The following is a 27,447-nucleotide window of genomic DNA, read 5'->3' as shown; positions in this document are numbered from 1 at the left end:
GCGTCTATCACTTTTATCTCACTGCGCAATAGCATTCAACTGCGCACCCTATTCACCCTCGTTACTGCCTGACGCACTGAACTAGAACCACAGCCCTTATGGGACAACACAAGGATCAAATCTTTATTGCATTCGTCTCGATGTCATCTTCGTGTGTTCTCTCCGCTGAGAATGCGTAGTCAACTCGCATACAGCTGGGTAATGTGGCGATACAAGATGATATAAATCGAGACATCAATCCGCTTCTCAACTTCATCGCAGCAATCAAGCAATCAATAGTGTTCAAGGCTCTCTCTCTCTCCAAACTCTACTATCTTCAATTCGTATCATTCCTCAACTCCTGTTGTACTTCGCACTCAAATTTCAATATGTGTCTCGTCTACGTTGATACCTGGAGCTGCGGCTGCAAACAACCAACAACCGACACTATTGTCTGTTCAAATAAACCCGCGGGTGTCTGCCCATCTCTTGTTCATGAGCCTCGTCCAGCTAAGGGCAAATGCATTCGCCATGGAAAGTGACGTCTAGGTATGTTCTCTCTACTAAAATGGGTAGTCAACTCGCTTACATCGCAGAAGTATAGAATGAATACTGTAAAGCCGGGCATCAATTCGCATCCTATTTCCTATCATAGCAATCAACCACTGTCATTCAAGCTTCTCTCCGAGCTGGACTATCTTCAAATCGCATCATACGCCAACTCGTGTTCATCAAGTGATTTCGCACTCGAACTTTTACCACTACGTGATCCTCCTACGTTAACACCTACGGCTACGGCTACACAGAGCAAGAAGGCGGCAGATATTTATGTGCAAATCAAGACATAGCTCTTTGCCTCGGTATTGAGGAGAAAGGAGTCTCTCGATCCATGGATGTCAGGGCTTCCTGCCCAGGTGTGCTCTCAGCACGGAGGCTAATGTGAATATCAGGATGATTAATATTGGAAGGTTAAAGGATCGATAATTTGTATGGGACGCTGTTTTATGTATATATAGTTTATTTTTTCAGTATAAATCTACTATCTTAAAGCCAACTAGAGTGCTACGTTCTCGTATACAGATCTAGGAACAGGATTCGGGGACCGAAGTTTCGGAGGAAGCTATACAAGGGAGGTATCAACTATGACCTCTCATCTTCATCTTATCAATTAATTAAATAATAACAGAAAGATGAAATCATGAACCTCGGCGTGTCTGGCTTAGCTATGTACCAAAAGGCGATCAAGGTCGAGATGGTTCGTCACTTCAACTGCATAATCATATCTCCTCAAGCTTATGCTTGATATAAACTACAGATTTTGTAAATTGAGGTCAGAGCATAAGTTAGACAAGATGTAACAATAATTATAGAAGGTAAATTGAAAAGGTATTGTGAGTTCGACGAGTTGATGTTGCTGAAAAGAAGAGATGGTCCGTGTCTTGCCCTGACATGCTGCACGAACCATGGATCTATCCGTCAATGCCAACTGGTCGGTATCATTCGTATCACGTGGTGATAAGGAGTACTATCTCGGGCTCTGACATGCAACCTCCCAACCTCTTCCATATAAACATCAAAAAGCTATCGCATTGCATATGTAATGTCAATCGAAGTTGACTGGGCAGCCGCAACCTCGGGCCCGGATGGGGAGGCCCTGGCAGAGCGGATCCGATCATTTGTACATGACAAGTTCCAAGAAATAACTCTACCACGATTCATCCGCTCAGTGCAGGTCCACTCCTTCGATTTCGGAACCATAGCCCCAGATCTCGAAATCAAGGATTTCTGTGAACCCTTTGCAGATTTCTACGAAGAGGATGACGACGATGCCGATACCTCAGTCACCTCGTCCGAGCTTATGTCCGAGCTCCATGAATCACCATACGAAGATGACATGGCCTTCAACCCAAACGCCCATAGCCCTCACAATTTCAGCCACCACCCATACCCCGGTGAAGGCTTCCAGCCATCTGCCCTTCGATCTCCGTTAGGCGACCACCTTAACCCGCATTTCCTGCCCCGCGCCGGTACACCCGGGATTCCAGGCGGGACATCAACACTCGGATACCATATGAGGTCATTAGGCGGTCTATCAGGCGCGCAGACACCCCTTGCTGCCGTCGCAGGCGGGACGCCGTTCGCGAGTGGGTGGTCAGATTCTGGCATGGGCGCAGGGCCAAGACCACGGGTCGCACACTCCGCCGCGCACCATCTCGCAGAACCAGATCTGGACACCGGTTCCGCATCAAGGCCCTCAACCGCCAACACCCTTCCATCCCATCCGTCAGTAGGCCATGCGGGCAGTGGCGGTTCCAATCACAATAGCAGTGACCCCGTCGATGCCGTGCAGCCCTCGATTGAGTCCCCTGGCCCCGATGCCGACGAGCGGTCATTTCCTATGCCGCCGCGGATGCGCGAGCGCCGGCCAGAGGATTTTCAGATCCTTTGCCATGCCAAGTACGCCGGCGACGTGCGAATGTCTCTCACGGCGGAGATTTTGCTGGATTACCCCATGCCCAGCTTTGTGGGCTTGCCATTGAAGCTGAATGTCACGGGTATTACATTTGATGGAGTTGCGGTTGTGGCGTATATTCGGAAGCGAGTACATTTTTGCTTTTTGTCTGCTGAGGACGCGGATGCATTACTTGGATCGGAGCAGTCGCACGGTAGTCAGAATCCTAGCGAGGATGGAAGACCGAGGTCTGGGGTGGACCAGAAAGAGAAGGATCAGAAGAGGCAGGGTGGGCTGTTGCAGGAGATTCGGGTTGATAGTGAGATCGGTCGCAAGGAGGATGGAAAGCAGGTGTTGAAGAACGTTGGGAAGGTGGAGCGTTTTGTGCTCGCGCAAGTTCGCCGCATCTTTGAGGAGGAGCTGGTTTATCCTAGCTTCTGGACATTCCTTGTTTGAGGATTCTGGTCCCTATATGTACATTTACGAATAATAATGATTTTAGACGTGACGAGACTTGGATCAATGGGGTTTTAGTAGCGCTTAAAGCTACTAAAGGGTAATCAAATATGACAGGTGCTAGAAGCAAGCACTATGAATTAATCCTTAAAAATTCCGGCTAGTGCATCAAAAGGGATAATGAACCTCGTTCACTGCGTGTCTCAGACGATCCCCCACTAAACAGTAGAGGTACATGCCGAAAAAAAAGTACATAGTTATTAACGGTGCCCGGTCCAGAATGTATGAAGTGAAGTGATTTTGTTGCCGAAATATTTTCAACTTCTATGAAACCTTGGATGAGGACAATGTCCTTATCCGAATCATACACACAAGTTGAACAAGGTGAGGGCATGCGGAATTCCGTCAAAGCCGGAGTTCAATATTCTGGCCTTGGCGGTATCGAACGATGCGAATCCTCTACAGGTCCTTCTTGCTACCCTTTTCGTTGATGTCGCCCTTCTCGGTGGCAACCTTATCACCAAGGCTGTGGTATTCACGGGTCAGGCCCTCACACTGCTTCTTGAGAGTCTCGATGTCGCGGTCCTTGGTAGCAACGAGTTCCTTAAGACGACCAATCTCGCCGACGGAGCCAGCCTCGGCGATGCGAGCGGAGTCCTTGCCTCCGGCCTTCTTGTCGCCATCGAGAAGGCGCACGCGGTCCTCAAGACGGAGAACCTCGAGGATCATGGTGTAGGTGCGGTTGAGAATCAGGGAGAGGAAGAGAGTGAATCCACACAGGTACATGTTGCGCTGCGAGTAGAACTTGCGAGCCTGGACCTCCATGCGGTCGGTACCGAGGTGCGCGGCACTGTTGATATGATAGTTAGATTTTGCGCTGTGATTTGATAGAACTGGTTGCTTACCCCATGCCGGGACCTTCCTTGGTGAAGGAGGCAAGCTCCTGCTGGACACGGTAAACGCGGTTCACGGAGTCAATGAACAAGATAAGGATGAAGATAAATGTGATCTAGGTGTGAAATGAGCAAATTGACCGGGAAACTTAATTTGAACATTGTTCAGTACATACCTTGAGTCCGTATTGCAGCTTGGCAATAATAGGGCTCTCGGAGATGAACGCAAAGAGCTTGCGCTTAATGACGTGGGGAAGAGGGATGACGAGGGCCAGGAAAACAGCCATCTCGAACACCAATAGGAGGAAGACCTATATGAAAATATTGTTAGCGAATCCATGGGCGCAAGATCTAAAAACATTGCGTGGCAGCTTAGGCTGCGCGGCAGTTTCAGGCATTAGGCTGCAGCGATCCTCGCAGAGGAGCGCGACAACACCACCACAGATCACTTAGAGATGAGGTTTTCAAACGTACAAGGGAATAGTAGAGAGTCATTGTGACGAGTATTATAAATGCAGCGACACTTGATCTCGAGTTTTGGCCTAATCAAAAGGGGCGGGGTGAGATAGCTTGGAAAAGGTAAACAAAGGCAAATGGTGGTAACAGTTCTGGTAGTGACGAGCACAAACACAGAAAGGATCAAGCAATAGATGTTCTTTTGCTTAAATCAAAAGGTTGAGACAATTGAAGGTCGGAGAGAAGTAAGAAGCAGAGGTGGTCTCTTATGGAAGTTTTTCCAAGTTCGGAGGAAGACGTCATAGCTGATCAGCACGTGATGCTGTCATCACTAAATCTCGCGTTTGTCCCTGAGTCGTTTGCGTATTATATGCTTGGGCAGTTTTAAACATAGCTAGCTAGAATAAGGGAAATTATATTTTTCCTCGTTCTTCGAATTTTGTGCCTTTTTATCCATTGTTTGGAATACACATATGTCGTCACTGCACGGCGATCTACAGATATTTGCTGATAAGCAATTGAGAATGTGTCTACCTAGGTACCAGTCACCGGGTACATATATAGCTATATCAATACCAAACTCTCTCAATGTCATCTACACCCATCTCATCCTATTGAAGGTACATGCGGTTCCAGATACTGCATTTGGCCTAGTCGGTAAAAGTTCCCCTCGTGTGGGGGAGTCTCGGCTAGGTATCACATCAGATTGTCAGCATTAGACCAACGGCGCCCTATGGTGAGGGGTATTTCCAAAGCATACATGTATATATTTATATGCAATTCTCCCCAAAGCCCCCGGTACGTTACACAGTAACACACAAGTCCCACTGAATCCTCTTTCCCCATCTTCCGACTTCCCACTCCCATCATGGCACCCGACAATCCAAGCGCCGAAGAGATCGAAAGAGCATCCCAACTTCTAAATGCCCAAGAGAAAGCCATCGCCCTCTTCGAAGAAATCGAAAGCACCCTCATCCGACCCGGAATCACAGAAAAGACCCTCAATGCCGAAATCTACCAACTAGGTCTAGACCGCTATGGCATCAAGACCCATTGGCACAAACGAGTCATCCGCAGTGGTCCAAACACTCTAAGCCCATTCGCCGAGAACCCCCCAGATCGAGTCATCCAGGAAGATGACATCCTGGTTGTGGATCTCGGACCTGTCTTTGAGGCCTGGGAAGCTGATTTTGGCCGCACCTTCGTGCTCGGAAATGACCCACACAAGCTCAAACTGCGGGATGCGCTTGAGCCTATTTGGGATATTGTCAAGGCGCGGTATCGCGAGAACCCTGATATGTCGGGGGACGAGCTATATAATATTTCCTGTGAGGTTGCAAAGGAGTGGGGCTTTGATTTCGGTGCCGATATTGCGGGTCATATTGTTGGGTCGTTTCCTCATGAGCGTATTCCGAGGAATAAGATTGCTCTTTATATTACGAAGGATAATAATGACTCGATGGGTTTGGCGGGTAGTGATGGGTTCAGGCGTCATTGGATCTTGGAGATTCATCTTCATGATCGGGAACGTGGGTTTGGTGGGTTTTTTGAGAAACTTTTGACGGTTGATTAGGGGTTGATAGTGCGACAGAAGATGTCAAAAGAACTAACACAGTTGAATGCCTTTTCACTGTGTTCGAAAGACAGAAGTAATGAATAGAAGCCAAGACTTCTGCGTAACGTATCATAAATCGAACGCCCTGAAAGATGCGTAAATGCATTGAATGGTTTTATATACAATTTTGGAACGGCCGAAGATAATAATATAACTTAACCTTCAGCCTCATCATAGGAGTTCGACTTGTGCTTGGGCTCGAACTTGAAGTTCTCGTGAGCAGGGCCAAGGAACATTTCACTATTGGTATCCAAAGTCAGTTTATCAGTTAACGAAAATAAAGTGAGGAAACTTACGTGATCTTGATCCAGTCCTTATAGTTATCACTGCCCATGAGAGTCTCCAGCTCGTTACGGCCACGCCAAGCAGGAGGTCGGTCCTGGATGTTGGGAGGAAGATGCTCCAGCAATCCAATGGGAACGTAGCGGTAAGTAAAGCTCAACCATTCGAGCAAGAAGCGGCGGGTAGTTCCAACGCCGTGCTCATCGGATCCCCAAGCCTCAAGACCGTATTTGGCGAACTTCTCAATGTAGGCCAGACGCTCAGTAGCCGACTTATCCAAGTACTGTCCGGTTTGAATCTCTTCGAAGATCCAAGGCTTGATGAGAGCACCACGGGCCACCATGACGGAATCCACGCCGGCGTTGTTGACATGGTCGTCGTAGTCGGTGTGTGAGTAGCAGTCACCATTTCCAAGGAAGTAAGTCTTGCCACCATTGGGCATGTGGCGCTCATCTGGCTCACGGATGGTGTCGGTAAGCGCATCCTGCTTGTTATTCAGTCTCTTGATGAGAGCTGCAGTCTCTGAAATGTATCCCCAGTCAGCCTGGCGGGTGTAGCGCTGCTGTCTACTACGTCCGTGCAGGGTGATGGCTGCGGCACCAGGGGGGCCGAGACCCAGAACACTGGACTCGTATCCACCAAGAACCATGCGCTCAACCAGCTTCTGTGCCGTAGGTTGGTTATCTTTGGTTCCCATGCGGATCTTGACGGTAATTGGGATCTCCTGCGAGACAGTGTTCATGCCGCGAATAATCTTCTCCAACTTGGAATGGTGGTCGAGGAGAGCCGAACCAGCGCCTTCTCGGAACACAAGCTCAATAGGACAGCCGCAGTTCAGATCAATGACACGCAGGTTAGGAGTGAACTTTGAGAGCACCTCGGTGGCCTTCAATGCTTGCCACGGCTTGTTGGCAGCAATTTGAGCTCCGAACCTGGAATCCTTGGAGTTATCATAGCCTTGAACAATGTTATCTCCAGGGATGACGGATGGTGGAGCCATCTCGGACTCGTGTGCCTTGAGCAAGGCCCACTCAGACTTGTTGCCTTGAATCAAAGGCATACTCATCGCCATCTCTGAATAGGTGAACTGCGCACCAAGATCTCCGCAGAGTCGTCGGAATGGCATGTTACCTTGGGTGGTGAGAGGCGCCAGAACGGGAGTCTCTGGCCCAAAGTAAATGCGTCTCTTCTCAGAAGGCATAAAAGGAGGCTCGAGGAACTGAGCCCGGTTCTCTTCCATCTCGATCTTCGCAGCCTCAGCCGCTTCAACAGGCTCTCCCATGGCGCGAACAGTGGATCGCTGGTGAATCGCCTTTTCTAGTTCCGCGGACACTTGGTTGGACCAATTGGTGTAAGAATCAGCGCGGGGAGTCTTCTCCTTCTTTCTAGTAAGAGCGACCCTGTCCCCAACGGGAATAATATTGACGACTCCCTCAGGAGTCGCGTTAGGCACACGAGGACGGGCCTTCTCCATGCGCTCAGCATCTTCCAGCAAGATCAATTCCTTCCTGCCGTCTTCGGTTTCTCTTTCGGTCGAGTGAGAACCAACCATGCGACATTTCCAGCCGGCAGAACATTTGCCCAGCGATTCATAGACGGGGCAGACGTCATTGAAGGTGTGGAGGTCCTCGCGCTTGTGGTCTCTCAGGTAAACACGCAGGTCATGCTCAAATCGGCATCCGGCACCAAATTGGCATTCTCCAGCGGAAAACTCATTGGCAAACATTCTCGTGCTGCAAAGACCCTTGGCATCGTCAGACTTGCCATAGCTGCGGTTAGTATTTTGGCCCTTCTTCTTCTTTGACTTGTCTTTCTTGCCACCACCATCACGGGCATCCCGGGACCCACGGGAATCGCGGGCATCGTGAGGAGCAGCTTCGGCGGCATCGTCGGGGTTTGTCTCGTCTGTGGAGCGAGGCTTTGGTGCTACTTGGATACGGTACCTGGATTGTTTGTTAGTTGGTTGAACGGCAATTGGAAGGGGCGGAGCATACTCGGCTTTGATAGGCGCAATTCCTCGATCGCGCATATCTTGTGCGACCGGTTTAGCGGGTTCCTCCACTCGTGCCTTCTTGGATGGAGGTTCGCCCGCCGCATCGGCATCACCACTTGCGACCTCGCGCTTGGACACGTCCATATCAGGCACAGCCACGGTGGCCTCTGGCAATTGGGCCTTTGAAATCTCCGGTTCCATTTTGGTTCAGTGAGCAAAAGGTAAAGTTCTTTTAACCCACAAAGTCACTGCCCTTCATAAAATGGTGCAGCAGTCTACTGCCAAAATTTCGCCCGCACAAGTGTTTGCACTGTTTGAGTCTGATCTGATTGGTTGCGGCTGTTGTTCAATTCGCCGGAGAGTTGATGTGGGTCTAATCCCAGTATGGACTAGCGCAGAGTCAAAGTCGGTGGTTGATATCCAGGTAGTTAGACCTTGATGCCTCATACAATTTTCGTTTCATATATTCTACAAACGTTGTGACTGTATAATAACTCTTGCTTTCAGTTCAGGATTTTTCAAGCATATGGATTCCTCTCTGACTAGACACCGCAGTGCTTAGTAAACCTCTCGTGGGAGCCGTCATGACATTTAGCTCCGATCTCCGAATAATCTATGCAAATACAAAATACACCCCTTGCGCAAGATTTGCATTTATTCCAGGATCTTCCCTTCTAAAAATACCTTATATAAATATCGCACCATGGATCACGTGGATCGTTGATAAGCGTTGGGGAGTATAGCATCTCAAGATAGTTCAAAGGGATGTCCATACCCATGCTTTGAAAAAGCTCATACACGAGCTGAGTGACCTTCACATTGCCGCTGCTTGTGGCCCACCAGAGCATTGACCGGCCAATCCCATCTTCAAGGTTAATATTGGGCTCTCTCAGGCTCAGCAACATTTCCACAGCTTCCTCATGTCCTTTTCTCACAGCAGCAAACAATGGTGTCGAGCCATATCGGTCCATCACGTGCAGTGTAGCACAACTTGACAGCAGCACTCGGATCAGCTCACTATTACCTCTCGCAGCGGCCAAGAAAAGAGATGTGCGACCATCAAATTCCTTTCTGTTGGGACCAACCCCTGGCACTGTGAGTGGGAGTCGGGTGATCTCCAGGTCACCACAGTAGGAAGCATACATCAATGCATCCCAGTCGCTAATCTTATCCTGAATTGCAATCCATTCTTCGAGAATTTTGCCTCCTTCGAGAAGATGCTTCACCACGCCGGAATGTCCCTTCATCGAGGCGAGGATAAGTGGTGATCGCCCAAGATTGTCCGTTGCAGATGGCTCTGCTCCTTTCTTGAGTACTAATTTTGACCGCATTATCGCAGCCTTCTTCCGAGGCCAAATAGAGCGGTGTCCGCGCCCAAGATCATCAGATCTGCGTGTATCTGCTCCGTTTCTCAGTAGTAGCTTAACAAGTTCGGAGGTGCCTTGAACCGAGGCCCACATGAGCGGTACCCACCCCCAATTGTTATCCTGCGATGCATTGACGTCTGTCCCATTCTCAAGAAGTAGCTCGGCAAGCTCATATGAACCCTCGTGGGCAGCTCGGTTTAGCAAAGTCCACCCTTGGCGGGTTTCGGCAATGTGAGCCCCTTTGCCGAGAAGCATTCTGGTAACCTCGAGGTGCCCCCGACCAGCAGCAGTACCTAGAGGCGTCCATTCCTGATTATTCTCGACAGCGGTATCTGCCCCTTGCTCAACAAGCAGACTTGTGACTTTCAAATACCCTAAAGAACATGCTATATGCAGAGCTGAAATCCCCTCGGCGTCTTTTGCTTCAATATCTTCCCCCTTCGTGAGAAGCAGCTTGACAATCTCGATGACATGGCAGGTCCTATGTTGCCTTCAATATCCTTGGTGACCGACAGGATCTCTTTGACACTTGCCGATGTTTGCGGGTTGTCAAGGGCTTCATGATGAGTAGATGACAGTGCACTGAATCCGACAACGTGGCCCCATTGTTTAAAGCGCAGTTTGTCTGCCCTAAAACGAGCCGCAAGGGCTCGGGTGTCACTTCTAAAGCTCCTCCAGGAGTCGAACCGTTCTAGGACATCTTAGCAAGAGCTAAATAGACCTGCTAGTCCCACAACTCCAATCGCTAGTCCGGTGTGCTCCATAGATGGAATTATTAGTCAAACAAACCGTAATAGAAAGCAATAGTACTGAGATTTGAATATTTGAATTGCACCGATGGCTGATCTTCGCTTGGGCTTGGTCAGACAGGGCCGTGTTAGCGCGGGGTTCAACTCACGTGGAATCTATGCGCTTATTGTTTTCATTAATCCAATATGGCTGCAGTTAGGTACATGTGTGATCTTATGGTCATCTACAAAATCATCTTTCTGAATCAATTTGCCGTCGTCTGGGGCGGATAACTCCGTAGTGGAAGTATACCCCCACACACGGCAGCTTTCCGTCTCTCGGGACGCATCCGCCCCGCGATCCGTCTATAAAAGACGGAACCTCAACAAAAATGACTACAAGGTTCCAACCACAACCAGGTGAACTATATACAACCATATTAAAAAAACAATCTTAAACAAAATGACAGACCAACGCAATCAACCGCAACAAATGCACAATATCCAACCAGACCACCTCCAAAACTTCGTCCAACAAATCCTCATAGCAAACGGCACATCACCCACCCATGCAGAGATAGTCTCTAAATGTCTCGTCTCCGCAGACCTCCGAGGAGTCGACACACACGGCAGCAATCGTATCCCATCATACATGGAGCGAATCCGACAAAAAGCCCTAGACCCAGCTGCAACACCAACGCTCAATCAAGTAACGCCAGCAGTAGCGCAGATAGACGCGCACAACGGGTTCGGCTTTGTCGCCGCGCACGAAGGCATGAATCGTGCCATTGAAATGGCCCAAATCTTTGGCATCGGCATGGTTTCCATCAAACACTCGAATCACTTCGGTATGTCTGCGTGGCTGGTTCAGCAGGCGCTGGACGCAGACATGATGTCTCTTGTTTTTACGAATAGTTCGCCTGCGCTGCCTGTTTGGGGTGGGAAGGAGAAGCTCATGGGTGTTTCGCCTATTGCTTGTGGGGCGCCGGCTGGTGAGGGTAGGCCTTTTATTCTTGATATGGCTCCTTCTATTGCAGCGCGGGGAAAGATTTATAAGGCTTTGAGGAGGGGGGAAAAGATTCCTACCGATTGGGCGCTTGACAAGGATGGGGGCAGGACGGACGATCCTGCTGAGGCTTTGCAGGGTGTTATGTTGCCGATGGGTGGGCCGAAGGGGTCGGCGCTTTCTGTTATGATGGATGTCTTCTCTGGGGTGCTTTCTGGGTCCGCATTTGCGGGGCATGTTACCAACCCGTATGATCCGTCGAGGCCGGCGGATGTGGGGCACTTTTTGGTGGCTATCAAGCCTGATTTGTTTATGACTATTGATGAGTTCAAAGGGAGGATGGATTATCTCTACCGGAGGGTTGTTGAATCAGAGAGAATGGCTGGTGTGGACCAGATTTACTTCCCTGGAGAGATTGAAATTATTACTGAGGAGAAGAGGAGAAAAGAAGGTATTCCTTTCGCTGTGGCGGAGATTGAAAGCTTGAACAAGGAGGCCGACTTGGTGAATGTTGAACACTTGAAGCTGTAAGCTGTCTGTTAGAACAAAACTTTATGCTTACACCGCGACCAATTTGCTAGTTATGTGCAATACAATACGAAGTCATTGAGCCTAATCTTGGCAAAGTATCATTCAAGTTTCAAGTCCTGTGGAATCAATGACTACTGGCCCTAGAAAGTAGAGTACCGAGAACTAGAACAGAACAGGAATAGATCCTCGACAAACAGCCGCCAGAAAAAGCCACCCTATAGCAAGAAGCCACCCATATTGAAAATATGGGTCAAGAGCACACGATTCACAGAGGGATGAAAAAAATAGTGTCACAATTGAATTATCGTCGACAGAGCCTCCCATAGAGGAACAAAAAATAGCTAAGAGATGACAATGGAAGCAAAAAAGGAGGTCACAGGGATAATAAATGTTCTGAGGAACATGGGAAAGTCTCACTTTACAGCCAGAGATAATAGTAACAGGAGAAGAGAATGCAAATCACATGTGGGTGTAAAACGGTGGAACAGGAATCGAAAAGGAAACAGAAAAGCAAGACATTAGGAGCAAGGAAATGTATTCAGACAAAAGAAATAAAGAACATGCTAGATAATCAATCAAACACCCGGTGAATGATGAGTTATCGCTCCATGCATAAGGGGACAAAAGCAAGGGTATCACGTAATATCCAAACAACCTCGCTGCTCTTTCAAGCCACTCAAAAGAAGCATAGAATGGCGGAGTTTGAAAAATCTGCTTTTAAGAGCAAAGCTCAGGTTTGATCAGCCTGGACTTATAAGTCAATCCCCGTGAATTAGGTGTTTGCTTTTTATTCGGGTTCAAACTGAGAAATCAACGATCATCGCCAGCCCTAGACTTGGCACGTCTTCGGAAGAAATCCATCACTTTGCGAGCTGCGCCAGAGCTACCGGAATTATGTGATCCATCGCGCTCATACTCGTAGGCATCGGCAAACTTGCGGTTGTTCTTTTGCAACACTCCCGGCCCACGTCCTGATCGACCTCCCTGCATTGATTGCCGGGGCACACGGTCATACGTGTTGTCGTTGTAGTCGTCGTAGAAGTTCGGTTTGGTTCCGTAACCCTGACTATGATCGGAGTACTGGTCTGCGGAGTTTTGGTAGACCTGTTCAGCCAAGGGTATCTCAAAGGAGTTGTTCTGTTGGCCGAATTGAGAACCCAGGTCGGCGAATTGTCGATCTATCTGAGCCTCGTAGCTGAGGGGTGCGGACTCATGCTGGATGTCCTCGCCGGGTCGCTCGCTGACCATTCCCATGGCATCTTGGGTGCCATAGCTTGTCGCGCGAGAACGGCCCTGGCCCTGAACCTGCGGCAGGCCTGCAGGGCCTGTCGCGGGGCGTTGCGGGGCACGAGGATCGACGAGATGGGGGCTAGGCGATGTTTCTTCTGGAGTCTGGGCTCGAGCGGTGGAAAATCCTCGGAATGAGAAAGACTGCGGTAGAAGGGTAAATCGACGAGGGCGATTCTCCTGGCCAGACTCACTTATCTTGCGATTGTGAGGATATTGCATAGAACGGCGAGAATCCATCGACATTCTCGAGTTTTCTCTTCCTAGGGGTTCCTTCATGCTGACTGGAGGATAACGCTTGTCTTGTTTTGAGCGAGGGGCATTAGACTGTGCAGCACGGCCACCCAAGATTGAACCAGAACGTCCGAAGAGCTTGTCGCTCAAACTCGACACAGTGTTGGACCTCTTGTGGCCTTTTGGTGGCTCTTGCCGAGGAGTTGTGTTGAAAGTAGGAGGCAAATTCTGGCTCTGGGTGGTCGGACGGTTGACCGACGAGTTTGATGCGTGTGTGGGGTCCTGTGCGAGAGCGAACTGCCTGCTCTTAGGCTGTGCCAGGCTACCTTGAGTATTAGTTGCGGTAACAGTCGGAGCCACAGGCTGGCCATATGAGCCGCGCGAGGGCAAGCGACCAGTATTTCCGAAGGAGTTCATTGAACCACCAGTAGCCGGGCGTGTGCCTTGGGGAATGGCAGAATGCGACCCGGTAAGAGCTGCATTGTCCGATGTCGAGCGCGGGAAGTGTCCTGGAAGTGGCTTGTTGAGGTTGAGTGCGGGTGCTTCTGCAGGCTTGTGCACTGGCTCTGCGGGCTGATGCGCAGAAGCAGAAGTCTGGGCCTCTGCAGGTACAGGAATTCGACTGCGTGGGGCAGGTTGCTCCGCTGGGGGTTCTCCGCGGGTCGTTTGTGATTGAGGTGCGACATACTCGACTTGTACTGTCCTGCGTTTGGCATCGCGTGGTGTCCGGGACTTTTCGGATGGTGGATCTTGAGAAACATCTCCAGCGTGGTGGCTTAAGCCACCAACAGCCGCAACATTGCTTTGGGCTGGCTTTGGTGGCTCGCGTACAGAAGCGCTGCGGACGAGAGGCGGTGCTTCCTTTTGTGTTTCGGACGGAATTGTTGTGTTGGCAATGTCCACGACGTTAGTTGTGCTGCTAGTGATGTGAGACACAACGTTTGAGAACTCGCTCAACCAGCTGTGTCGGGCAACCTCAAACAAGTCCGCACGTTTCCGAGGATCAGGGACTAGTATCCTTCTCAATAAATCGCGGGCGTGTGGTGTTACATATTCGGGGAATGTGAGAGGGGTGGTGACGATGTATTTGTAAAGAAGGTTAATATTGTCGCCGTCTGGGTTTGCTGGGTCGTCATCGAAGGGAAGATATCCAGCCAACATGGCATACTAAAATTCGTAAGTCGGCCAGGTCAATCTGGGGTTAGGTGAGCGACGACAGAACATACCAAGATAACGCCACAACTCCAAACGTCCACCTTTCGGCCTGTGTACAAAGAGTCGCTCACAACAAGCTCGGGAGCTGCATAACACGGACTCCCACAGCTAGTTTGCATCAGATCACCTCGCCGTAACCCATTGGGGCCAGTCTTGTCTAGACGCTTTCGCTTCACATATTCTTTGTTGGTCAGGTTATATTCAATCTCCTCGTCTAACGGGTCCACCGGGTCGAAGGTGTTGGCGAATCCAAAATCGGTAATGATGATGTTGCGGTTTCGATCAAGTAGCAAATTTTCAAGCTTGAGATCGCGATGAACGATACCCTTCTTGTGTAGGTAACCAACTCCGGAGACCAGCTGAGCAAATAGTCGGCGAGCAGAGTTGTCCTTAAGATACCGATTGTTCAAGATGTAGTCGAATAGCTCACCCCCGGATGCATATTCCATGATGATGCCAATATGGCGATCGGTCTCCACCATTTCGTGAAGGCGCACAATGTTTGGATGAGCTAACTCGCGAAGAATGGCAATCTCACGGTAAATCTTCGGTAATCTGCTGGGGTTGTGTCCCAGTGTGTCCCTTCGGATTAGTTTGATAGCCACTTGGATACTGCCATCGCGCTTCCATCCCAATTTGACCTTTCCGAATTCACCCTCGCCGAGAGTTTGCCCGAGAATGTACGATCCGAAGGTGGTTTCTTTGCGTTTGACAACGTTTCCATTGTTGGCATAATCATGTCGACTCCGAGGTCCGCGAGCCTCCTCGGTGCCGTCGCTACCAGCAGCGAATCCAGATGAAGAGGCATTTTCCGCACCTGTTTGTCGCACTTGCTCTCGTTCTTGATCTACAATGGGATCACTGACCAACATGGAGTTGATTACTGTGCTTGGCTCCTTCACCAAATTCCCTTGGTCGGTAATGTTGTCCAATTCCGAATCGGAGGGGTTTACAACTGGTGCCGTCCTTGATTGCTGTCTTTCGCGGGAGGTTTCCTCGGGTTGCTGTCGCCTTGATCGGCCATTGCGGTCGTCTCTTGTGCGATCACGGTTTTCTTTTCGATCCGACCTGCTCTTGCCTTGTCGGGAGCTGCTTTTTTCTGTCGTTCCATTTGGACTGCGCCGGCTGTGGTTTGTTGACGAGGTCCTCGGCGGAGGAACCGGAGGTGAACTTAACATGTCGGGATAGGGTATGCGAGCATTCTTTTGGGCGGGAGGTAATGTGCTGGTCGATACTGTTGAGGCATGGGCGGGAAGTGGCACGGCCTGCTGATGGGAAGTGCTCATAGCCAAAGAGGCTGTTCGGGGCCGGCCTCAGAAGTGGCTAGAGTAATATTAGCGAGCTTTCTACAAAATGTGGTGTTTCGGTTTGGGAGGCGGCACGCGATACGAGGCAAGTTGGATCGCGGTCAACGGCATACCTTCGTCTAGTAAATGCGCAAAGCCTTATGAGACTTGCTGTGTGACCAGGGCAGCTACTGTGGGCACTCGTTGAATATTTGGTATCAATTGCGATTGGTACAATTGGCGCGAGGGAGCACAAAGACGTTCCGGGGGTGTTTGGCAAAAGTCGGGAGGTTGGGGCGACCGGTCGCACTCGCTCAATGGAGATTCGAAAGCGCAATCTCTGGACATGGTAATTGTTGTCAGTATGATACTTTTCCAAATTATCTTATCGATAAACGCCAAACATGTGCCTTTTTGGGCCCAGGAATGGGGGGAGCTGACAGAATCAGATCGGAGGAATGGGGGGAAGCTGCCTTACCACCAATCGCGCGGAAGCCGTTGGATAAGGCTTGAATATCACCAAGGACACCAGGTCACGCCCTTTTCTAGATTTAAAGACGCGTCGAAGGACACAAAATTCCTCGAAAAACGAACAGAAAGCTAAAGATACCTGCACTGCAGTACTCCAGAGTCCCCTCTGTCCAGACCCACGGCTTTAGGATCGCACGTTCGAGAAAACGAGCAAACGCGGTAGATGTCTCAGTCGCGATTGCAGTTCCGATCGGACTCAGATTCAATTGCGACAAGAGTTGAACATGGTCGAAGACAGGGTGAGGGGCGGCCAGGGGGCGCGAGGGGAGTGAAAAAAAGACGGGAAGCACCGGTCGGGGTTCCCGAGCTGAGAAAGGGGGAACAAGATACCCCCCAAAGAACAGAATCGAAGAACGAAAAACAACAGAAATAAAGAAAAAAGAAAGGCCCTTAATGAAGCTGAGAAGAAAGGTGGAAGAGGAGAAGAGGAGGTGAGATACGAGCAGGTTTGGTGTTAGTCTCTCTTAGTCTGGGGGAGGCGGGTCTTCCATGGGCTCTGAGGGTTTAGGTACCAAGTAGTTAGATACACATCAAAGTACTCCGTAGTAGGATAGTATATTTTTTTTGCTTCAATTGTTTTTCTTCAATTCAAATTAGCTATGTTTTCTATGTGAGAACTGTATTCATAATACACTATATAACTAGTTATCTATTTAGCTAGGTAGTGTGTTCTTTGCTGAACATTGAAGAGCGGTTGTAGCCCGAGGTCTAACCAAAGCTTTGTATGATACATCCATGACGAACCTTGGAAAGTTATTTGTGTACACGTACACAATTAATATTGCCCATATATCCCAAGTCCCTTGCGCCTAAGTATATGTACACACAAATCTGTGCTATAAAAAAAATGGCTCGAGTCCCGATCCTCACATGTGCCAAAGAAGGGAGACAATTAGATTTACCCATAATAGCTCAAGGCGCCGAAAGAAAGGCGCCAATGTCAAAAGTAGAATAGGGGGTTGCACCGGCTGTTTCGAGTGTTGATAGAGTGGACACCTTGGGACGATCGTCATCTTTTAGTCTACAGAACAAAAGCTCAGATCTTGCTTTTGTTGAGAATCTTCATTGGCTTGGGTTATTTAGATTCAATTAAATTGTGTTAATGGAATCAATTGATTTCGATTGTAATCATTTATAGATTTCAATATTCCAATCCAGAGAATACCCGTGAAGATGGTTTGCATTAGTTAAAGCTCCCTAGCTTAGTCTAGATGCCAATTAGCGCTGATTTCTGCATCACGAAAACGCTACGTTGCAGCCCTAGAGAAAGCTATCAGCACTCGGTTAATATTATAGATTAATGTCACTACCATTACTATTACTATTACCACCACTATAATGTACAATGTATAATTGATTCATTGATTGATCAAATACTGGAAGAGCCATGGAGCTTCCAACTACTATGCCGGTCTCAACCATGGTAGGGACGAGTTGACCCACGGTAACCATCCGATCGAAGCAGATCTTGTTCCCATTTCATTCGCAACTGCAACCTTACAATTCAATGTACGTGTAATGCGGTGCCTGAATAGTTCGCAAACCTTACTCTAACTTACAATATTGTATATGCTATTCCACTATTTACCCACCTAATATTTGACCTCTCAACGTTCTCGGCAATTCCACCTGATTGTCACTAAATTATACATTCCAAGTGTTTCTCAGCCCCGGATCTTTCAAATGTATAATCTGGCTGTAACCGTCATTTCCTATCGAATCCAGAGTTCTATTGGGCAAGGGGTAGTGGGTCGTCGACAGCTGTCAAGCGAATGCGCTGGCATATTCGCCATCTATGCTCCCATCCAATCGATATCGGATAGATCGTCCAGCGTTAATGCATATGAGCAGTCCTATCCAATAACCTTCCTCGCCGTTACCTACATATTCACACCCTCACCTCCCCAAAACCAGGCCTGCTGTTCACATCCTTTACAAATCAGGTGGCTAGAAAAAGACGGTCAGGGTCAAATTTGAGCTCTGTGCCCTGCAATTTCGCTGTACCACCTAGCCAAAACCCAAATCCTATCCATCAAATTAAGCAAGTTTCGCATTGGATGCGGTCGGAACTTTATTGTGTTATGCGAGCTATCTACATACTACATACGTATCATAAAAAGAAATATATTCGAGAAGCTTCCAGTCTCAAACTTTAGACTGGCAAAAGGATAAATCTTGCCGCCGTACTAAAATCAAATTAAAAAAGGTGCCAGATACGGAATGCCTGTTCCAATGCCACAATTGCCATGCGCGCCAGCCCCCGGGTTTTTTACCGCTTACCCCCTGGCGGGGACAATGCACCATATACAGGAGGCGGTGTGGAGCCAGATGACGCACTACGAGCAACAGGGTCCCGCGCCCCTAGGCCTGACGGGCCCGAGGCGTCGTCCACGGCGCCAGCTGGAATCTGACCGCCATCACCACCGCCAACAACAACCTGCTTGCCGTCGCGCATTTTTCCAACCACCATACCCTTGGCGACGGATTTGAGAAGCGCGCGGCGACTGACGCCCGTGGCATCAATGTACACCAATCCGACGTTCTTGATGCCTCCTGTCAGATTGGTCGCGACATTGCCTGCTTCGTTGCCGTAGCGGTGCTCGATCATGGAGCTGGCTGCGTTCGCACTCGAGAACAGCATGTTCCGAGCGCTCTGCTCGATGCCATCAGCTATAGTTGAAAATGCGATCATTGATTTGTTCAGCACGCCCGGTTTGTACTCTGGTGGTGGGTTTCGCTTGTCGAAACCTTTCTGGCTTTCTTGCTTGCGCGCGAGTGATGCTCCGATATTCTGTGCAATCTTGCCGACTTGGCCGACTGTGCGCGCAGAAATGTCAGCTGCTCCATTAGAGAGGCTTCCGACCTTGCGAATGCGTGCATGGGTCGCGTCAGAGAATTTAAGGGGCTCTTGGTTGGGCCTTGTTTTCTTTTGGAAGTTTTCTGCGCCGCTGGCAATCGCACTGGCTAGATACGATGATCCAGTCACGATCAAACGGGATGCCGTTGCTGAACTCTGAACAATCGTGGAGTTTTTATAAGCCGGGTGTCGGGCCATCGCTAGGTATTCTTCAGAGAGATTGCTGACACTGACGCGGTTACCTTTGCCTTCCACGGGGAGTTCAATTCCCACGGGTCCTGTGTAAACATTGTTAGTAGCGAGACGAGGATCACGATATGCTTTGCTTACTCTTTGAGCCAGGCTTCACGTCAGAATCCTCCACCAAGTCATAGCCATCGCCGAGCTCTCCGACGACACTTCCATCTTCCTCGTCCACTAAAACAATCCTTCCATGCCCGCTTTTCTTATCATCTGAAGAACCAACGTAGCCCTCGCCGGGTGCATAATCAGCCGGATTATAGACAAAGTCCCGACCCTTTGAGGCAGGAGCGCGCTCCAGGAAAGCGGTGCACTGCGCAAGAATCGATTCGAAGGTATCGATGTCGTCCTGTGACACATTTGTGGGGCCTGGTCCGATGCTTGGGAACTGGATGCGAATGAAAGCGCCGGCCTCGGGTCCCATATCCCAGCGGGGTATGAGATAGCTGTCGGGAGGTTGGTGGAATATTTGAGTAGTCGCCGGGATCGCAAGATCCAGCTCAGGTGCTAGGCATAGGTGAAGGTAGAAATCCTCTTCGGTCGAATCATCGGCCGAATCTGTACCTGGCCCAGCGGTGGCGGTGTTGGTGGGGACCATTAACAGTGAGAGGGTTTGAGCGCCGGACGCCGTGAGATCTTGCTCTTCGCCATCTTGAATATGGAACGCGCGGATGTTGTTGACGCTGTACAGCAATCGCGGGTCATGTGCTGCACTTGACATTCTGTTAACTGTCATCGGGAACTTGCCGTTGCCCGCAATTTAAGACGCTGATAACGCGGATATGACGTAGTGTCGATGGTTGGCGTTGTCGTAGAAAACGAATCACGAAACCACCTCCTGAAGTAATAAGAGAAGTTGAGGATAGCAGAAAGGAAGAAGAGATCGAATATGTTTCATGCTTCGGCCAAGGAGGGGTCCTCTTATGAGATCATGTCTGGGCGCTTAAATAAACTAAATGGAGGGCTGTGCTACGCCACATCACATTCGCACCGCCACATCGCCACACTTGATGGGGCCTGTGATTGCGATCAACTGATTTGATTGGATGTCGTCATCCAGCCCCGATTTTCCACCTATAACCCGCTTTTCGTTGTTAGTTACCTTCCAGTCACATCCTCCGTACTCCGTACGTACTTTTTAAGGCAGATCCCGCATCATAAGGTTCCAAATGTCCTTTCAGATATTATCTGATCTACATCTAGAGAATCCGTCTGCCTACGATGTATACACAATTTCCCCCAAAGCATCATATCTCGCTCTTCTGGGCGACATAGGCGTTGTCAAGGATGCCGGGTTTTTCCCATTCATGGAAGCTCAACTGAGTCGGTTCCAGGTCGTCTTCTTTCTATTAGGCAACCACGAGCCCTACTACTCTACTTGGGCAGAAACGAAGCAAACAATTCATCAATTCTCAGCTTCGGTTGACGAGCGGCGTTTACATTCAAAACACCATGGACTGGAAACATTAGGCTCTTTTATTTTCTTAGACCAAACTCGGTACGATCTCTCATCAGATCTGACCGTGTTGGGGTCTACACTCTTCTCGGATGTCAGTGAGGCCCATAAAGAGCGTGTCAGCTTCGGTCTCAATGACTTCTATCGCATCCACGACTGGACAGTTGAAGATCACATGGCTTCCCACAAAGCAGATTTGCAGTGGTTGAATGATCAGGTTTCTGAGATAGCAACCTCCGAACCGCATCGCAAGATAGTGGTCTTGAGCCACCATAGCCCGGTTACTCAGGATGCCAGAGCGGTTGATCCAAAACATATAAGCAGTCCGCTCTCATCGGGCTTTGCCACCGATCTCTCGGCGCAAGAGTGTTGGAAGAGCCCGTTGGTGCGGCTGTGGGCGTTCGGTCATACTCACTTCAATGCCAATTACCTTGAAGATACAGGGAAGCTGGTCGTTAGTAACCAGCGGGGGTATTACTTCTCTCAGGCACAAGATTTTAATGAGGAGCTAGTGGTGACGATTTGATGTCACAAAATGATTTCATTCCGTTATGTGTACTAGTAGACCTTTGCCCACTCTTTCCAAAATTATTATTTGTTTGTAGACAGACAAGCCACCTGGGCCTAGCTTTCCCTATTATCCTGCGCATGACGGCCGCCTTGTAGACGAGTAGTGCGTCTTTGTTTCTTAGATATAACACTCGTATCCTCCTTGATCTCAGTGAACTCTTCAGATGTATCCCTGCGCTTTGACACCGATGTCGCTGGAACAGCTGGCCAGTTGCCTTCAGCTAGCGTCTGTACCAAAGTCTTTATTCGGTTGTTACGAGACTTTGGGGAAGCTGTCTGCACGCGCCACAGCACAGAATACCGGTCACTCTTCTTCAGAGTACTAAAGAAAGCTGCTGCGGCTGGCTCCATGGCCAATGCAGTCGCAAAGTCGTCAGGGACGGTTATGGTGGCGGGGCCAGCGTAAGCGCGGTCCCAACGGCCGTCGGCCTTTGCAGCTTCCACCGCTGCCAGACCTGCCGGGCGTAATCGGCCGTTTTCTAGTAATCTTCCCACCGTATTCACATTTTTCTGAGACCAGATACTCTTAGCCCGGCGAGGAGTATATCGCACGAGCCACCAATCCTTGTCGTACGCATTCGCTTGGCCGTCAATCCAGCCGAAGCACAAAGCAGTTTCAACGGCTTCTGCGGCGGTCACCGATTGTATTTTAGAGGCTTTCTTTGCGAGTTTTAGGTGAAATCCAGGTAGAGTTGAATGTTCGCGCTCGAAAAATGCTTCTAGTTCCTTAGTAGTGGAGAATGAGTGTGTTGGGAGGTCTGTTGGGGGTGGCTTTGTAGACATTGCAAGAAGTGATGTGGAGTTCAAGTATCTTGGAGCAAATTGTAATATTCTTCTCGTCTAGTTTTGGTGTGAACGCGTAGAAACAAAATCTGGCAAGGAGTGGATGGATTTGTGGTCGTACTGTGAGCCTCGGGACGCGGACCTCGTGTAGCTATGCTGGCCTTGGGATTTGGCTTGAATGAAGCAGGAGGTTAACTGACTGTTATTTGGGTTTTTGATTTAATTTGACTTTCTTTGATTATGCACAGACCAAAAATGTAAGTATTGTCGTTATTGTGAACTACAGCCAGATATATATATATGTGCATATACTTAGCATACTACCTAGGTATTCCTTGGAGATATTTGCTTTGGCCACCCCGTACGCGGTAGATTTTCGTATCATTTATCTACAAGCTCATTGGTATCAGTCGAAAAGCCCCAAAACAGAATCGAGAAAGGTGCGAAAAAGCGACTATAATCTCAAGCTTTGTCATGGATCGGGAATTTCCTCCCATTTTGTAGCCACCACTCACGCCCTTTTAAGATATAAAAATAAGACTAAACTAGAAGAGTGGGAAACACTCCGTCCATGCTTGCCTGCTCTTTTGATAGCAGTAATTACATTTTTAGAGTTGTGGTGATCAGCAACATCCGTCGGAGGTATCTCCTCGGCCCATCGGCATTTTGGTGCACACCAAAAAAAAACAAAAAAGAAATGGACGAGCGGTGGATCGAACACCGGACTTTTCGCATGCAACTGAAGACTGAATTAGCAATGAAATGATTAAAGAATGTTTTGGTGATTACTAACAGCGAACACTCTACCACTGAGTCACACGCCCAGGTGATGTGAAATGACGTTAGATTTGAGGGTCTTGACGATGTGAAACTAATTCAGGTTTAGGACTCAGATCCATGGTAGAAAATATCTACACGATTTTTGACATCGGGGAATATCAGGTAAACAGTTTAACCACTGAGACCATACGCAGGTATCAGGAGATATCAATCGAGATCGAGTGTCTTGATGAAATAGACCAAAATCCAGTTTGGGACCCAAACTTGGTGGAGGGGTTGATGGCAACCAAGCGCATTTTCACATCACCTGTGTGCGAGATCGGTGGTAGAGTGTTCGCTTGCATGTAAATGTTTGCGAAAAGTCCGGTGTTCGATCAGTATCTAGGTCTTTTTACTAAGGGTTGGAGATGTCGGGTGGGGAGGGGTTATTGCGGCTGGGATACGCAGGATATCAGGATATCTACGTTTGTGTGAGCTTGAATACGACGATGAGAAGCATATCAATTATAGAGAATTAAATTGAGAGGAATAGTCTGCAATTTGGTACAACCCTCAGCCTGGGAAATCCTATCTAGCTATTGTAGCTAACCTCGCACAAATTCGCCAAGCCAGCTGTCAGCACACTAAGTTTTCCAGAGCATTTGATCACTCTTTCTGTGACAAGTCCGACAGATTAAAATATATAATGTCCTCTCTACCGTTCAATAAAGACGTGTTCGATGATAACATACTGGACCCTGGTCGACTTCTCCCAGCCTCCGCTCGGACAGCAGTTCATACACTCGCCAACCCCTTAGAGGACATACAAAGGTTCCTCAAGAAGGATCTATGTGTAGGGAAACTGAACAAGATCGATCAATATCTGTGGCTGGCCGGCCTGCCGACGCCGCCCAAGCCCCTGAACTACCAACTCGCAACCTCCCGCGAGATAGCCGTGGATGAAAGAATCGACATGCACATGGTATGGGAGCATACTCGGCGAATTCACTTAAAACCGGTCCCAAGATACCTGCTCGACCCCGAGTTCTGGGAGCATCATCTGTCCTGCAAAGCCCCCTGCTGCGCATCGCCATGTGACCGCATTGCACAAACATCTCAAGCATGCTCAAAAAACATCAGACAATGTGCCCTTGGTTTCTTGTGCTCATACATCGCATTGATCCAGTTTGAAAGCGACTTTGCGATCGCTCGGGAATATAAGCTCCTACCAAATAACATAACCTGGGACATGTGGCTCAAGTTAGTTCACCAGTTATTGAAGAGCGATGCCCCCAACCCCGCAAACATCAATTCGCGGTACTTTTTCGGCGAGCTGAGGCTGTCGCGACTGAACAAAATCTATGCAATTCGGCATGGAAGTGTGCTGAGTGCCTATCAGTATACGTACCAGACGTATGCCGAGCTGTTCCATGACTACCTGACTCCGTTGACCGCAGCGACTATCTATGTTGCGTTGGTGTTGACAGCGATGCAGGTTGGACTGGCTACGACTCGTTTAGGTACAAATACGCCGTTCCAGAAGGTCTCCTATGGGTTTACTGTGTTTTCGATACTTGGGCCGCTGATTGGAATAATGCTGCTTGGGATCATGGGAGGGTTGGCTTTCACCAATAATATGATGGCAACGTGGAGATTTAAGCGGCAGAAGTTTGCCTTATATGAACAGCTAATGGCGCGAAATCAGCTGCCCTGAGTTTATAGGTTGAATGGGCACACTAGAGTCAATCCAATATTGTATGTTCAAGCTGTAGCCTATATGTGGATTGGAGAATATTGTACATTCAAGTCCCTATATACCCAATTGGATTTTCATCCATTCCATCCATTCCATTTAAGAAGGGCAGCCACTGGAAGGGTAATTGCAGCTGCTGGTCTCACCACCACCGGTGATCGAAACATCAGTGAAGGTGAATCCAGAGCAGCTACCATCACCACAGAGAATGTAGTAGTTATAGGCATCGTCAGTAACAGTACCAGTCACATCAGTGAAAGTAACGTCACTGATAGTGACTCCGTTGGTGGGCTCTCCAGTGGGGCCACCGTTGAGGTAGTCCTGCTGGATATCGATACCGTAGTCGGAGATGCCAGACATAGTGATGTTTTGGTAGACAATATTGCTGACCTGTAGAGGATATTAGTTTTGTTCATGTAAAGGGGAAATGACGAGAAAGGAAGTTGATAAGCTTACACTACCAGTCGTGTCAGAGTTACTCTTAATACGGCAACCGTTCTCGCTGTTGACAACCTGGGAATTCTTGAAGGTGACAGTATCAACAGTGTTGTTGCTCTTGCCACCGATGGAGCCAATGCTTAGGCCATGACCACCGGAACAGTACACATTGTCGATCACGATCTGGGTTCCACTGGTAACAGCAACACAGTCATCCTGGTTGTACACAACGATATTCTCCAGAGTAACATAGTCACTGGAAGATATATCGAAACCATCAGAGTTGTGCGCAGCTGGGTCATCACCACTGGCGGAGTTGGGCTCGTCGCCATCAGAGTTGTCCAGGGTAAGGCCAGAAACGGTGAGATGCTGAGCTCCGCTAATGTAGAAGCAGTGAACGGGCCAGTTCTTGATGTTGAGGTTGGTGACCTGGGAGTTATAGAGCTTCTTCAGTACGATGAAGTGATTGGGCCTGGGAAAATTGTTAATTGATGAAATTTAATCACTCGGGAAACTTACTTGTCCTGACCACCGTTGGATCCCTCACCATCCCAGTAAGCCTCACCGTTGCCCTCAATAACATGACCGGAAGCACCGGTAATGGTGATGTCGTGACCGGAAATGACAATAGGATCAAAATCATCATCATAGGTATCTCCGAATGTCTACCATAAATTAGTACGTTAGGCGCGAGAAACAACCATTGTATCTTACCGTGGTGCCAGCAAAGGTGACAGTAGCGCCAGTCTGGAGACTTTGCAAGTCAATAGTGCTGGAAGGAGGGGCAGAAATGTTGGAAAGCACAATGTTGGTGCAAGACTTGACGGCAGAGGATATGGAAGCGTAAGCCGTCACCACGCAGGTAGAGCCTGTTCCAGCAGCCTCAGTGACTGAGTCGGCAACGGTAGGTGCGGTAGTGACAGAAGCCTGAGCTAGAGTGGAGGAAGACGAGCTGGAAGCGGCACGGGTGGCTGTAACGAGGGTGGTAGGAGTGGTAGTCACTACTGCAGGGGCAGTAGTGGCGACATTATCACTGGTAGTAATGGCATCGCTAGTAGCGATAGACTGGCTGGAGACCACCGCAGCAGCAGTAGCCCAGGCAGTGTCAATACAACTGCAAGCACTGGAAAGGTGCTTTGTGTTATAATTACAAGCCGAAGCAAAGGCAGGCAGGCCCGTAGTAGCCGTCACTGTACTAGTAGTGAAAGTGGCACAAAACGCATCGGCAGCAGATCTAGACGCAGTGTATGCGGCAGCACAAGCATCGTTGGCAGGATTATCACAGCCCAAAGCCAGGGGCAAAAGAGCAAGCAAAAGCGCGCAGCGCATTTTGAAGAATTGAAGGGTTAAAAAAGAATGAAATTGAAAACAAGTGAATGAAAGTAAAAGAGTGACCTAGATGACAGGCTAAGCAATGGGCCAAGACAGGTGTTTTATAGAAGGCTTTGGAGTTTTCACATTGGTAGACCCGACCCCACCTGAGTCTGATCAAATTAGGAGTAGTCAGATTAGGAGCAGAGCGCTGTAGAGTGAATGATCCGCTAGTCTTGATCTTTGACGCGTCAGCATATTGGTGGATTATTAGATGTTTTGACCGGTGGTGTGGTCGGTAAATTACACGGAGGTTGGGCGATATCTAGATGGTGGATTGCAGTCAGAAAGGGCGCTAGTCTAGGGGCAGTTGTCGCCAACTTGTTTCACCTAGATGGAACATCGACGGAAGCTCGGCAAATTTGATGTTGTCTCCCTTGACGCCAAGTGAAAATTAAGAATTAGTATGATTCAAATAGCTTGATTCTGCTCAACTGTGTCTCCATCTCGCTTACAACAAGCAGCTATACATCAGTATCTACCGGATTGCGGAGATATATTATCTCTGCCAAGCGATTGAAAAGTCTAGCCCAGGGGCTAGACGACTGGTAATCGAGACTGCAAATACAGTGACTCGGCAAAAGTGTTAGCACCCCTATGTATACCGCTTTCCGATACGCGTATACCGCCATCAAATTGCGATTGGTGGAGAATGAATGAAATTACCGGCAGAATCTCGATTGGGGTGTCAACACTTTTGCAGTGTGACTACATATTATTTCCTAATAACGAAGAGCTTTGTTTATCACTCCTTAGTGCGAGCTTCATCTGACATCTCACGTCAATAGCGCATTGGCAATTTAAGGAATCCGACAAACGTTTAAGCAGCTAATTTTTGCCTAAAATACTTACTGAAAAGTTGAAAATGCTTCCATTGTTTATCTAGGGCGGCTTCCCAAATCCTTCTAC

At 48.8% G+C, this 27,447-nt stretch overlaps 12 protein-coding genes across 12 annotated transcripts; 5 read left to right on the top strand and 7 right to left on the bottom strand.

The window, feature by feature from the left end:
* Positions 1-1,579: 1,579 nt before the first annotated feature.
* Positions 1,580-2,887, top strand: mdm12 (ERMES complex subunit MDM12; the record flags this gene model as incomplete). The annotated part of the gene is made up of 1 exon (XM_057240617.1): positions 1,580-2,887. One exon carries the CDS (start codon positions 1,580-1,582, stop codon positions 2,885-2,887), a length of 1,308 nt encoding a protein of 435 aa, XP_057099912.1.
* A 459-nt stretch (positions 2,888-3,346) lies between these two features.
* Positions 3,347-4,275, bottom strand: N7529_005089 (putative BAP31 domain protein; the record flags this gene model as incomplete). The annotated part of the gene is made up of 4 exons (XM_057240616.1): positions 3,347-3,737; positions 3,793-3,896; positions 3,957-4,091; positions 4,255-4,275. 4 exons carry the CDS (start codon positions 4,273-4,275, stop codon positions 3,347-3,349), a joined length of 651 nt encoding a protein of 216 aa, XP_057099911.1.
* An 829-nt stretch (positions 4,276-5,104) lies between these two features.
* Positions 5,105-5,809, top strand: N7529_005088 (M24 family metallopeptidase; the record flags this gene model as incomplete). Its single annotated transcript, XM_057240615.1, has 1 exon — positions 5,105-5,809. One exon carries the CDS (start codon positions 5,105-5,107, stop codon positions 5,807-5,809), a length of 705 nt encoding a protein of 234 aa, XP_057099910.1.
* Positions 5,810-6,006: 197 nt separating this feature from the next.
* dus3 (tRNA dihydrouridine synthase DUS3) lies at positions 6,007-8,327 on the bottom strand (the record flags this gene model as incomplete). The annotated part of the gene is made up of 3 exons (XM_057240614.1): positions 6,007-6,091; positions 6,148-8,076; positions 8,128-8,327. 3 exons carry the CDS (start codon positions 8,325-8,327, stop codon positions 6,007-6,009), a joined length of 2,214 nt encoding a protein of 737 aa, XP_057099909.1.
* A 473-nt stretch (positions 8,328-8,800) lies between these two features.
* N7529_005086 (ankyrin repeat domain-containing protein) lies at positions 8,801-9,748 on the bottom strand (the record flags this gene model as incomplete). Its single annotated transcript, XM_057240613.1, has 1 exon — positions 8,801-9,748. One exon carries the CDS (start codon positions 9,746-9,748, stop codon positions 8,801-8,803), a length of 948 nt encoding a protein of 315 aa, XP_057099908.1.
* A 936-nt stretch (positions 9,749-10,684) lies between these two features.
* Positions 10,685-11,758, top strand: N7529_005085 (Ldh family oxidoreductase; the record flags this gene model as incomplete). The annotated part of the gene is made up of 1 exon (XM_057240612.1): positions 10,685-11,758. One exon carries the CDS (start codon positions 10,685-10,687, stop codon positions 11,756-11,758), a length of 1,074 nt encoding a protein of 357 aa, XP_057099907.1.
* Positions 11,759-12,568: 810 nt separating this feature from the next.
* N7529_005084 (putative serine/threonine protein kinase (Kin4)) lies at positions 12,569-15,780 on the bottom strand (the record flags this gene model as incomplete). Its single annotated transcript, XM_057240611.1, has 2 exons — positions 12,569-14,446; positions 14,506-15,780. The coding sequence occupies 2 exons, from the start codon at positions 15,778-15,780 to the stop codon at positions 12,569-12,571; spliced, it is 3,153 nt and encodes a 1,050-aa protein (XP_057099906.1).
* Positions 15,781-18,580: 2,800 nt separating this feature from the next.
* On the bottom strand, positions 18,581-20,129 carry N7529_005083 (senescence-associated domain-containing protein; the record flags this gene model as incomplete). The annotated part of the gene is made up of 2 exons (XM_057240610.1): positions 18,581-19,446; positions 19,499-20,129. 2 exons carry the CDS (start codon positions 20,127-20,129, stop codon positions 18,581-18,583), a joined length of 1,497 nt encoding a protein of 498 aa, XP_057099905.1.
* A 448-nt stretch (positions 20,130-20,577) lies between these two features.
* Positions 20,578-21,390, top strand: N7529_005082 (Ser/Thr protein phosphatase superfamily; the record flags this gene model as incomplete). The annotated part of the gene is made up of 1 exon (XM_057240609.1): positions 20,578-21,390. One exon carries the CDS (start codon positions 20,578-20,580, stop codon positions 21,388-21,390), a length of 813 nt encoding a protein of 270 aa, XP_057099904.1.
* Positions 21,391-21,488: 98 nt separating this feature from the next.
* N7529_005081 (YdeI/OmpD-associated family protein) lies at positions 21,489-22,217 on the bottom strand (the record flags this gene model as incomplete). The annotated part of the gene is made up of 1 exon (XM_057240608.1): positions 21,489-22,217. The coding sequence occupies one exon, from the start codon at positions 22,215-22,217 to the stop codon at positions 21,489-21,491; it is 729 nt and encodes a 242-aa protein (XP_057099903.1).
* Positions 22,218-23,682: 1,465 nt separating this feature from the next.
* N7529_005080 (uncharacterized protein) lies at positions 23,683-24,690 on the top strand (the record flags this gene model as incomplete). The annotated part of the gene is made up of 1 exon (XM_057240607.1): positions 23,683-24,690. One exon carries the CDS (start codon positions 23,683-23,685, stop codon positions 24,688-24,690), a length of 1,008 nt encoding a protein of 335 aa, XP_057099902.1.
* A 138-nt stretch (positions 24,691-24,828) lies between these two features.
* On the bottom strand, positions 24,829-26,496 carry N7529_005079 (glycoside hydrolase family 28 protein; the record flags this gene model as incomplete). Its single annotated transcript, XM_057240606.1, has 4 exons — positions 24,829-25,119; positions 25,186-25,639; positions 25,687-25,832; positions 25,882-26,496. 4 exons carry the CDS (start codon positions 26,494-26,496, stop codon positions 24,829-24,831), a joined length of 1,506 nt encoding a protein of 501 aa, XP_057099901.1.
* Positions 26,497-27,447: the final 951 nt, after the last annotated feature.

Source organism: Penicillium soppii (assembly GCF_028829465.1).
Source record: "Penicillium soppii strain IBT 18220 chromosome Unknown utg000004l, whole genome shotgun sequence".
Taxonomy (NCBI): Eukaryota; Fungi; Ascomycota; class Eurotiomycetes; order Eurotiales; family Aspergillaceae; genus Penicillium; species Penicillium soppii.
The sequence above is the reverse complement of the archived record's forward strand: the minus strand, read 5'-3'. Positions and strand labels throughout refer to the sequence as shown.